General features: G+C 36.2%; 1 protein-coding gene across 1 annotated transcript; it reads left to right on the top strand.

The window, feature by feature from the left end:
* The first annotated feature begins 1,213 nt into the window (after nt 1-1,213).
* Nucleotides 1,214-10,973, top strand: gabrg1 (gamma-aminobutyric acid type A receptor subunit gamma1). The gene is made up of 9 exons (XM_042736666.1): nt 1,214-1,627; nt 3,852-4,012; nt 5,641-5,708; nt 5,875-6,095; nt 6,381-6,463; nt 6,923-7,060; nt 7,717-7,869; nt 8,023-8,222; nt 8,822-10,973. The coding sequence occupies exons 1-9, from the start codon at nt 1,557-1,559 to the stop codon at nt 9,095-9,097; spliced, it is 1,371 nt and encodes a 456-aa protein (XP_042592600.1). The 5' UTR covers nt 1,214-1,556; the 3' UTR covers nt 9,098-10,973.
* The last annotated feature ends 1,492 nt before the right edge of the window (nt 10,974-12,465 follow it).

Below are 12,465 nucleotides of genomic sequence, written 5' to 3'. Positions count from 1 at the left end.
ATAAATTTGTTCATGATTAATGTAAGTACACACACACACACACACACACACACACATGATGAGTAGGCCTATTTGTGTTATATGAGGATACTCCATAGACAATGATTTTTATACTGTAAACACTTTCAATTCTATCCTCTAAATCTAACCCTTACATAAAACATTCACAAAACATAATTTTGTATGATGTATAAGCCGTTTCTTCATGGGGACCAGAATTATGGCTCCACAACATCATAAATTTCAGGGTTTACAATCATTGTGGGGATATAAAAAAGTATGATAAGTACAAAATTCTTTAACCACAACAGTTACACAAAAAATATAATAAAAGTCATATCTCGTCAGCCAGAGAAGATTGTTTTCATGCAACAGTACGCTGCTCGAGCTCACATTGTAGGCCTATATTTCTATTTTCACTTTATCATACATTATTAAATGATTAAAGCTGTTATAAACAACAACAACAACAACAACAACAACAAAACCTTATATGGACTGTTTACCATCTTTAAGATTCGTCTGTAAAGGCGAAACCAGGGCCGGCGCTAGCTATAGGCAGAGCAGGCAATAACATTGAGCACTGTTTGTAACACTGATAATAAATCAGCATATTAGAATGATGTATGTAGGATCATGTGATCCACACTGATCTGACTGGACTGGAATAATGGCTGATGAAAATTCAGCTTTGCATCACAGACATATATTTTAAAGTATGGTAAAATAGAAAAACATTATTTTAACTTGTAAAAATATTTCACAATATTATTATATTTTTCTGTATTTTTGATCAAATAAATCATTAAAAATAGTAATGTGTCCTAACATTTGTACTGTATAAGTAAAAAATATGCAAAATTAAAAAAAAATAAAAAATTCTTGGAAGGATCTGCTTGGAGTCTGGGTTGGCTCCAAAATGAATTTTTGTCTAGGGCCTCCTTAATGTCTAGAACCGGCCCTGGGCCAAAAACACCAAATTTGGTTAAAGGAGACTGACAGAAAATTACTGACAGAAATTCCTTTAAAAAGCTCATCCATATACACCATCATAAACAACATAACATGAGATAAATGTAATCTTCTTTATACATTCTAGGGTTAAGTTTGGTCACAGTAGGCTACTTTGCACATCTTGGTGCAACGCCATTGGAAATGTCGCATTTGTCATTTTATTAATCCCAAACAACAGCAAAACTAAGAAAGGTCTCATAAATCACAGCTTGATGTAAAGTCTCTGAGGTCAGCTCTTTTTCCACGGGCAGTTTCTAATAATTCCCGGAACATCGAGAGCGTCTCACTCAGCAGATCGCTGGATGAACGCAGCGGTGCCGCAATCAGCGAAATCCCGCATTCACCATACATTCACATCCACACCGCCTCTGCTGCCTGACATACGCTCAAGCTATGTGCATTTGTCTAGACAGCAACTGACAGCATACGCTGACGCTTTCAACCACCGTGTTAAGAATCGCTTAAATCTCTCAAAGGTTTGATCTTCTTTAAGCTCTAATTCATTTCGGAGATCGTTTGGTTAGAAACCGAGCTTTCACACGATGGTTCTGCTGCATCGCCGCCGGAGAAAAGAGACGCTGGTTTGGCTATTGCCGGGTCTGCTTGGAGTCTGGTAAGTTTTCGCTTCATAGGGGGCAAAAGAAACAAGGGGTGCATTCAATGTGACTACTAAAATAGCCCTTGACCGAAACACACACTTGGACAGTCCACGACGCGAACAGCTGGCGTGATTCTGTAACGCGAAGTGCTGCAGAACGATTTACTTTCTTTATCAGATTTATCAGCCTGAACACCACCACCTATAACTGTCAACCACAACACGTGCTGTTGTCTGTACACTTAAAACATTTGAGATAATAATACAGATTGAAACTGACAGTTTTGCTCAGGGCATTCGTGTTGATGTCGTGTTGTCTTTTTAGCGTAGACGTGCAATGTCAGTCTCCAAACAAACAACCTTGAGGATACTTTAGCCAGCCATCAGCTACAATTGATCAAGCAGCACCAGAACTACATTGCTCACACACTATTAGATTTTGCATAATCACAGAGGCAGATTAAAAGGGTATTTCACAATTTCTCCGTTGTAAATGTAAATGTTATGCATAAGTTGTACTCTACATTAACACTTATGTTGGCTCGCGCTACTTTGCTTTGCTTCATCTATTTGTTTTCCAGCTCATTCAGTGGGGTAGCCTATGTACATATGTAAGCTAAATGCTTAAAAGAATATACATAGGCAACTTGGTTTGCAATATTTACAATTCTCTCATTTACTTACATCTTGTAAATTATGTGATTGGCAGTAACCATTTCTAAATGTCTCATCTATGCCCAAAATCACTTTTTTCCCTTATTCAGGCATTTCTGTATATTCATCATGGTTATTAGCACTTGCCTCTGAGGCCCACAAAGGTCATTCAGAGGCTACTGTTGTATCCAGACAATATAAACTGCATATTGAGTATTTGAGTAAATATTCTGTCTGTATTTTCCACTGACAGCCTGCTTTTCAACCACTCAGCGCTGTGCCTACGGGGATCAATAACCTACATTCTCTCCACCCACCTGGGTCTCATCCACAGGGATGGTTCATATTGATTTTTCCGTCTTTCATTATTTGCATATGTATGGGAATGTACCATTTAGATTTCTTGTTTACAGACAAAACTCAAATATATAATCACATTTACCGGTCTGTCTGGGAACTTTTTTTTAAGATACATTTTTAGACCATTCAGATGTAAACATATTTTTATGTTTTATTGTATCACATTTAGATAAATGACAGTACACTACATTAATTGAGCAAGTATAATTTTGCCGTAGTTGGCTGTGTCTTAAACTTTTTTTTTTCTCTGCAAAATAACAGGTATTAAATACTATAGATATGAATCTTGGGACCCACTTTATATTACAATGTACTAACATTTAAATTAATAATTTAAATTATTGTATACACGTTTTTACTTCATACTTACAATTAAAAATACCTGCAGCAATTACATCTGTAATTAATTAAGATTTAAAATTATACTGCTGAACTTTTAATCCACCCTTAACCACATCTCATCTCAATAACAGTAAATGTGTTTTGCAAAGAAGAATGAACATAAATACACTGTACCTGACAAATGTAGTACATAGTGGCTAAAGACACCTAATATAAAGTAGAACCCGAATCTTGTTTTGTATATTTTGCGAATTACCCAAGAGCTATTACCAGCTTCAGTGCGCATCACCTTCATTTCTCCAAAGCAAAAGTTGTGACATCAGAGGGGACTGAGTCTAGACTGAGTGGGAATGGTGCACATTTCAGTTAGAAGTGATACCCAGTATGTCTGTTCCTACAGATAATGCTCCAGAGAATAAATTTAGAAGCTCTTACACCATATACTGCAAGAGAGCGAGTGCGAGAGGGAGTTGCGGGTGATAATTTAAACCCCTCACCTTCAGCTGTTCCTACCCTCCACTGCCAGAACACATCTTCATTAATCACTGCATTCTTTTATTAGAACCTCCTCTTTGTATTTCCAGCACTGCACTCATTTAAAAGACTCCTCTCTCCTGCTGTCCAGGCGGCACATACATTTACAGTCACTGATGACTTCTTTTATCTGTTCTTCCTGTAAAACTCCTCATACGAATTCTTTCTTTCTTCCTCTGTCTGTCAAATTGAGCTCTCTAAACAAGTCACTTGCTCTTTAGAGTTTAAGCTCCTAATATAAACTGACTCCTCTTTTAACTACTCTCAATTTTAAATCTAATATTGCTCTATTATTTACCTTGCTGCTGTCTGTCTACTCATATTGTCTCTGTTTCTGTTTTTATGATAGCATGGCATTTGGCCCGAGCAAAGCAGAGGAGGAAGATTACGAGGATGTCCCCATAAATAAAACTTGGGTTTTATCACCAAAGGTCTATGAGAGTGACGTCACCCTTATCCTAAACAAATTACTGCAAGGTTATGACAACAAACTAAGACCAGATATCGGAGGCAAGTTCAGTTCTTTGAAAAGGTTGAATGCTTACATCCAGAATTTTTATTTAGTTTATGACCCTCAAACACAGTGTTACAGCTTATGGGTAACTGAAATATGTTAATAATTATAAGATAATGCCATCATTATTATGAAGCCACATGAAGAGGAACACACTGTGACAATTAAACCCTCCAAGCAATTCAGAGTTTCTCTGTAATCATCATTTTTACTTTACCATCAGCATTATTGCAGTGTTAAATGAAAAAGTGCTAGGCTTTAGGATTTTGCTGATGTTTTTCTCTACACCAGGTCACTTTATTCTCTTTACATCAGTGTTCTGGAAGCGACGCAGCTGACTAGAGTTCAGTTATTTAAGAGGATTTATCTCAGTGGTGTTCGGGTACAATAGACCCAAATCACTATTGATCTTCCTTCTTTATCTGTTTCGTTTCATGTGTCTGAGATAGAGGGAGAGAGTGTAAGTATGAGCCGTACTCAGTTAATCAGATCGCAGAGCAAGTGCTGAGGGATTGCAGGTCAACTTGCTGAGTTTTTGTGATTTGTCACGTCTCTGTGACTGGATTTCCTGCGACAGGAATATTTGTGAATCCGCAAGGATGAGGATTGAGGCAGCTTTGAGTAAATTGTGTGGCTGTTATGGGAAACATGAATTGGTTTGCAGCCCATTTCACTTCTGTAAAGATGAGATGCATTTCTGAGTGAAACAGGATATTCAGTGAGAAAATTTGATTATATCTACTGATTGGGAATTGATTGGATGGTTACAAACCAGGATGGAGCCAGACTGAATGTGCTAAAAATAGCTGGCTATTGGTTAAAATTATTCAATAGCCCACACTAGGTGATGCAGAAAAAGAAAGGAAAAAGATGAATGATAAGTTAATAAATGATTAAAGCTTATGAAAACACTTGATAACATTTTTTTTTAACAATTTTCAAAAATCATGGTTTTTCATTGTGCATTCCAGTTAATCTCAATCGAATTGCATTTGGGTTATTTTGATTAAGTAAAAATAAGTAAAAATACAGACAATTAACACAATAAAACACAATAAAAAGATGATTTTTGAAAATTTAAGAGATCTGTTTTTGCAAATAAACTCTTCACATTTTTCTATGGAAGCCCATTTCTGCCTCAGAATTATGTGAGATATATAAACTTGCAACTGCGAAATATAAATTTGTACAAATTGTGAGATATAAGCTCTCAACTGCAAGAAAATCGTGAGATAAAAAGTCTTAATTACCTTTTTTATTTGTATTTCATGGGGAAAAAAACAGAATTATAAGATGTAAACTTAAAATTCAGAGAAAAAATTTCAGAATTGCTTAATTTAAACTTGGAATTGTGAGAATTGTTCCCAGATTTTTCCATGTTTTTCCTATAGCATGAAAGAGGTGCATTAATTAACTATGGTCAGTTTTGATTTTATGGATATAATAGAACATCAACCTTTTCTGAACTGGATGCTAAATACAGGCTGTGTATAATATACATTTTTATTAAATCACTTACTGTGTTATTGTATTGTTTTGATATTATAACTGTGATTTATATGTTTTTTTTTTATTGTTATGATTAATAATTATTGCAATTTGAATATTTGCAATTATATTCTAGTGAGACCGACTGTGATTGAGACGGCAGTGTATGTGAACAGCATAGGTCCAGTAGATCCCATCAATATGGTGAGCAGAAATGTACAATAACACATTCTGTTCAGAGCTGTAAATAAATTAGATCCATTTCACTATCGTCATATCCACTGTCACAACCAATAGCCACATAATTTCAGTTACAAAAGCAAGCGTAAGGCTTTTACGGCTAGACCTCTCATTATTTGGTGTTTTTTAGGAGTACACCATAGACATCTTCTTTGCTCAGACGTGGTACGACAGCAGACTCAAATTCAACAGCTCAATGAAACTCCTCATGCTCAACAGCAACATGGTCGGAAAGATCTGGATCCCTGACACCTTTTTCCGCAACTCACGCAAATCTGACGCCCACTGGATCACGACACCCAATCGCCTTCTGCGGCTCTGGAGCAATGGAAGAGTGATGTATACTCTAAGGTGTGTCCGTTAAGAGCCGAGTGAATGTTTGTACGATAAAATTACGTGTCCTTGTATTCCTGTCCCGTAGCATTTGCTTTCGTACCAAATGACACCCGCTGTCTGTTGCAGCACATGTTTAAGCCATTACATCTGATTCACATTTATTTATGTCAGGGACTGTTAATTCAGACTGAGTGTGTTCATAGTATAAATATCAAAGCCTGCACAAATGCACTACCTCTTAAATGTCACAATCAACATTTTTTTGTTTGTTTTGCTATTGTCTATGATTCTTTTTGTTAGGTTGACTATTAATGCGGAATGCTACCTTAAGCTGCATAACTTTCCCATGGATGAACATTCGTGCCCTCTGGAGTTTTCAAGCTGTAGGTGTTAAATTCTTATGTCAATCTGTCACTCAGCCTCAGTCCTGTCCTGAACGCTGCCGGGCAGCTAATCCCCATACATTGCATCTGTCAGCCAACCATGCATTGCCAGTATTGGCCAACCAAATCTTAACATTGCAGAAGGTCTGCACCAATACCATCCTCTAACCTTGCAATGAGTGAGGACAGACATCATCCTTCTCCAGCTCTCTCTCCATCCCCTATCTCCTCTTCTCAGTCTGTGTGACCCCTCCATCCGTTATTAGCATCATGCCTCAGCTTCTCATGTGGCATCATCCTCTGTGGGCACGGGAAGGGCATGCTGCGCTTCAGTCTAACAGAGTGCTGCTGTGTGAAGCCTCAGTGTCATTCTGCCATCACTGTAACTTCTTATTTACATACTGAAACGAAAGGTCACATATGATCTGGCAGATGTGATTTTTTTTTTTTCATTTTCAGATGGGTATCCAAAGAATGAGATTCAGTATAGATGGCAGCGTCGTTCGGTTGAGGTTGCAGACCAGCGATACTGGAGGCTTTACCAGTTTGCCTTTGTGGGTCTACGGAACACTTCAGATGTAGCACACACTCAGTCTGGTATGAACACACACACACACACAAACAAACACAAACAAAAACAAACAAACACACACACACACACACACACACACACACACACACACACAGTGTTAGTTAAAAATGTTAATAGGCTACATAAACAATTATTATTAATAATTATAATAATATTACATTAGCTTCTATTGTTATTATTCATTTTCCTTTTGATATTATCAATAATAGATTTTATAATTATTACGACTTCTACTGCTAATGATAATACCAAGAAAATTAATAATAGCAGTATATTTATATATAATAATCAAAATAACAATAACAGTAATTGAGCAAATATTATAATTAATGGTCTTCTTATTATTACAAATAATAGATTTGGACTAATTATTATAATTACTACTTAACATTAATAATAAGAGTATATTATAACTGCATAATAGTATATCAGAATACATTTTTAATAAATAAGCTGTTATTATGAATAATAAAAAACAATTATTAATAATTGTTGTTATTATTACTATTTTATTGTTATTTATTAATAGTATATTTGGAGTCATTGATTATATTTTATGTGTACTTATGCAGTTATGCATAAGTTTATGCATTTTGATCATTAAGTTGCTTAATCGCTGTCCAAAAAGTGTCAAAAATGCCTTAATGTCTTGTATTAATAGGGGAATATGTGGTTATGACCATTTTCTTTGACCTGAGCCGAAGAATGGGCTACTTCACCATCCAGACTTACATCCCCTGCAGCATGATTGTGGTTTTGTCCTGGGTCTCTTTCTGGATTAACAAGGATGCTGTGCCTGCCAGAACATCTTTAGGTAATTTAAAAAGCTTCTGAATTAATACAAATCAATAGGAACAACAATAGCATTTCATTATAATATGTGAATGCATTACCGAAGAGCATGTGATAATGAAAAGAAAATGCTTCAGTGGGGGTGCTCAATTACTGTGCATCTTGATTGGCTTAGGTATCACAACTGTGCTCACCATGACAACCCTAAGCACCATATCGAGGAAGTCCTTGCCAAAGGTGTCGTATGTGACAGCCATGGATCTGTTTGTGTCTGTCTGCTTCATCTTCACCTTTGCTGCTCTTATGGAATATGGGACCCTGCATTATTTCACAAGCAATCGACAGAACAAGAAGACCAAATCAAGCCATGCACAGGTGAATGAACGTCATTCTCTTATTAAAGGTCCAGCTCACCTAAAAAAGAAGATTGTTTCATTTACTCAGATTCACGTCATTCAAAATGTGTATAACTTTCTGTGGAAAACAAAATAAGAAATTCTGTGCTCTGTTGAATATAAGTACAGTGAATGGGAGTCAGCACTTTTATGCTTCTAAAAGGATCAAATACACCATAAAATATCATAAAAGCGGTTTATTTGACTTGTGTGTTACATTCTAGGTTTGTGAAGAGACCAAATCTATGTGATTCATAAGAAAATCATACAGGCTACTTAAGAGAATTGGATGAACCAAATATTTAAATATAAAGTCATATGAGGATGATTAAATAATGATAAAATGTTAAGCTTCATGTTGCTTAGAACACAGAACAAGTCAGCACCTAGCTGATCAATGATATGTCAAATTAATTCGCAAAGCTTACTAACTTATTCACAGCTCACTTTAGAATAGGCCACATTGTGCTTTTGTTTGCAGTTAATTGAGTGTGCAGTGCAGCAGCTCTGGCATTTGCTATTGTACTGCACACTGTTTTAGCAATGAAGCGGTAGTGACCTTGCTGTTCCTCTGTGTAGAAACCCAGCATGGTTAACATCAGACCAGGGACATCTCTGCTGCAGATGAACAATATTGCTCCCTACCACGAGGATGACGATTATGCGTATGAATGTCTGGATGGGAAAGACTGCACCAGTTTCTTCTGCTGCTTTGATGACTGTCGCTCCGGAGCTTGGCGTGAGAACAGAATGCATGTCCACGTCTCCAAAATCGACTCCTACTCCCGAATATTCTTCCCAACCGCCTTTGGCCTCTTCAACCTTGTCTACTGGATTGGATATCTGTATCTTTAAAGATGTTGGGACTCGGTTCTAGTAATATTTGCAAATCATCTGTAAATTCTCCATCTGCTAAATCTGGCAGCATAAACCTTTGAGAGAAGGGGATGTGTGAGGCTTGATTTGGATGTATTAGTACTTCATGTATCTTTAATTTGTACCTGGTATTTAATTTATTGAAGGATCTGAATCTTGGAAGGACGATTTCTGTGATTCTGCATTGATGCCAACTGAAAATTACCAGCGATGTCAGTTTTTGAGAAAGCAATGTTTGGTTTTTCATCAGTTACACAGGCCATATCAAACCTTGCCTAGTTTAAAATGATCTCTTCAAAACACCAAACCACCTGCATTTTTTGAACTGCAATATTAGCATCATGTTTGCATCATTATTGCAACTATGATAAAGCTTCAGCTTAGTATCTCTCTGGCTGAAGCAAAATATTATTATTTGCAAGGAAAAGTAGATTGTATTATTATATTAGTCGCTTCTGATACTAATTTTCCAAGATATAAGCAAACAGCTAGCTACATTTCAGAAAACGAACATTTACATATTTAATCTCTCAGAATGTTTTTATTTCAAACTTAAAATAGCTCCATTTCTGTATGAATTACCTGCATTCAGTCATGTACTAAACAAACCAAAGCATAGATACCTGAAGGTTACGTGAACAGAATTTTGTTCAGCTCAAGAAATACCCAGAAGCCATTTACTTGGAATTAGCCTATAATGATACTGTGAAATGTTCTTGACTTGAACTAATAAGCTGTCTCTGCAATAGATGACACAATGAAATGCCAGTGTGCCCAAGATAAAAGGGTTCACATGTAATTTTTTATATATCAAACAAAGAGAATAGAGCAGCCTTTACAATTCACAAATGTTCAGTGTCCTTTAGTACAAATTAGAGTTCATCACTCTCTTCCGTATTCAAGACAGCATTTTGTCTCTCCTCGCGAATGGCTAGATTTTTGTCAGTGTAATTGCATGACTCATCTGTGCTCCTACGGCTAATCAACCCATATTTGGAAACGGGTCTGATGGACTTTCTTCAGCAGAAGAGCTCTAGACAGTCCCGTCGCACACAGTCTCAAAACGGATGGATGCCTTCTATATTGGTAATCGTCTAAATCAAAAGGCCATTTAATATGTATTAGCCTTACATTAGGTTAAATCTGATCTCAGAATCCTATTCGATTTGAGAAACAGATGAACAGAGTGTGCGAGCAAGAGTGCCATGTCTTGACCCGACTCTCTAAACATCTGTACACCAAATGTACAAGTGTTTTTCTCAATCTCCTGTTGTGCTTTCGGCTGTTGCTTGTTTTATTTCATGCGTCCATGTGGTTTGTCTTTTGCTGGGTGTTATCTTGATCATAGACTGCTCTGTTGTCTTCCTTTCTGAACATCTGTTATGTATTGTGTTGTGCCCTGTAGCTTAATATATTCTGTACTTTTATCTTTTTTAATGACAGCCTCACAGTTTCAGACTCATGCAACAACCAGATGATAGTACAAATAAAAATATTCTTGACCTAATCTGTTTATATGCAAAAATATAAATGGATTATCTTTCGATATATCTATTAAACATCATCTGTTTCAGACCTTTAATAATACAGATCAGTGACCTTCATGTATCTGTGTGAGCGTGTGCATGTTTGTCTTTACGTAAGTGTGTATTCAAAGCAGACTCCATCCCTCACCATACATCTCTTCACTCTGCTCTCCACTCATTCTAGGTGTTGTCATCGTGTCCTCTGTAAGTGCAAACCTTCATGCTTTTAACATGTTCATATGTTTTTGTAGCTCTGAACACTGTGAGTAATAAAACAGTGCCTGCAAAACATTAATAAAATTCTACGCTCTCTCAAACTCTGTTGATTTCATATCTTATCAAAATCCCAAAGTGCTGGATAAAAAGGATGAATGTATTTTCCCTCGGGCGGATATTCTTATAATAATGCTTTGTCAATATCGCAATTAGTTTTATAATTATTGCCACAAGTGAATGAGCAACAGCATTTTTGTACACAAATTAAATTTCATTCATTTATGGATCTTAATTGTTATTTCACACATGAATGAGGAATATAAGATGAGTTACTCTATCCTAGGGACCACATGAGTAAACATTTCATACATTATACATCTACAAAATCAAACGTTTAAAGTGATTTAAAGGGATAGTTCACCCAAAAATGAAAAGGATGGCATCTTTTACTCACCCTTATGTCTGTATGACTTTCTTTCATCTGTAAAACAAAAGGAGGAATTCAATACATTCAACAAATGTTTCTTTGTGTGTTCTGTGGAACAAAGAAATTCGTACAGAATAGCATAAGGGTGAATAAATGATGACAATATGCAAAGTATGAAAATACAATATTTCAAATATTTCGCCCGTAGGCCATCCAAGATGTAGATTTGTTTGTTTCTTCATCAAAACAGATTTGGAGAAATGAAGCATTACATGACTTGCTCATTAATGAATCCTCTGCAGTGAATGGGTGCCACAGTCTAAACAGCTGATGAAAACATCACAATAAAGTAATCTCCAGTCCATCATGCTAAGTGAAAAGATGTATGTTTGTAAAAAAAAAAAAAAAAAAAATATATATAATATGATTACAAAAACAAAAAACCCCTGCTTCCAGATAAAATATAACTCCTCTCTCCATAATGCTGCTTTCTCCAGTGAACAAAATTGTATTATCTGAATCAGAAGAGAAATACGTTCAAGATCAAGCACTGTTAACAAGCAAAAAAACTAAAGTTAAAATGGCATAATTAGGAATTTGTTTCTTACAAACACAGCTTTTCACTTCACAAAACATTAATTGATGGATAGGAGTCATGTTGTGGATTATTGTGATGTTTTCATCAGCTGTTTGGACTCTCATTCTGATGGCACCCATTCGCTGCAGAGGATCCACTGATGAACAAGTGATGTGTACGTAATGCTACATTTCTCCAAATCTGTTCAGATGAAGAAACAAATTCATCTACATCTTAGATGATCTGAGGGTGAGTTTTCATTCATGGGTGAACAATTCCTTTAAATTAAGTTCTGGAGCACATAAATATACACCTCCTTTACTGAGTGATTGTTTGTGAAATGTTTCTACCTCTCCCACATTTGCTAACATGTGTGTATTAGACCCATGACTCAAATGTCACAAAAATAGAAAGCCTTTATTTGTGAGAGACGGCCTTTTCTCTCTCCCACCCTAACTCCACTCCCTCTTCTCTTTTCTTTAAGTTCACTCCCTTCTTGACAGTTTAAACACTCTATATACTTTCCTTCCATTCAGGCCTCTGTGATTATCATACGTTAGAATGAAGACTGTTGTTTAACTGTATGGGAAAAGAATACAGG

The sequence above is a fragment of the Cyprinus carpio genome, chromosome B13, assembly GCF_018340385.1.
Source record: "Cyprinus carpio isolate SPL01 chromosome B13, ASM1834038v1, whole genome shotgun sequence".
NCBI classification, from domain to species: Eukaryota; Metazoa; Chordata; class Actinopteri; order Cypriniformes; family Cyprinidae; genus Cyprinus; species Cyprinus carpio.
This window is presented reverse-complemented; position numbering and strand designations above follow the sequence as displayed.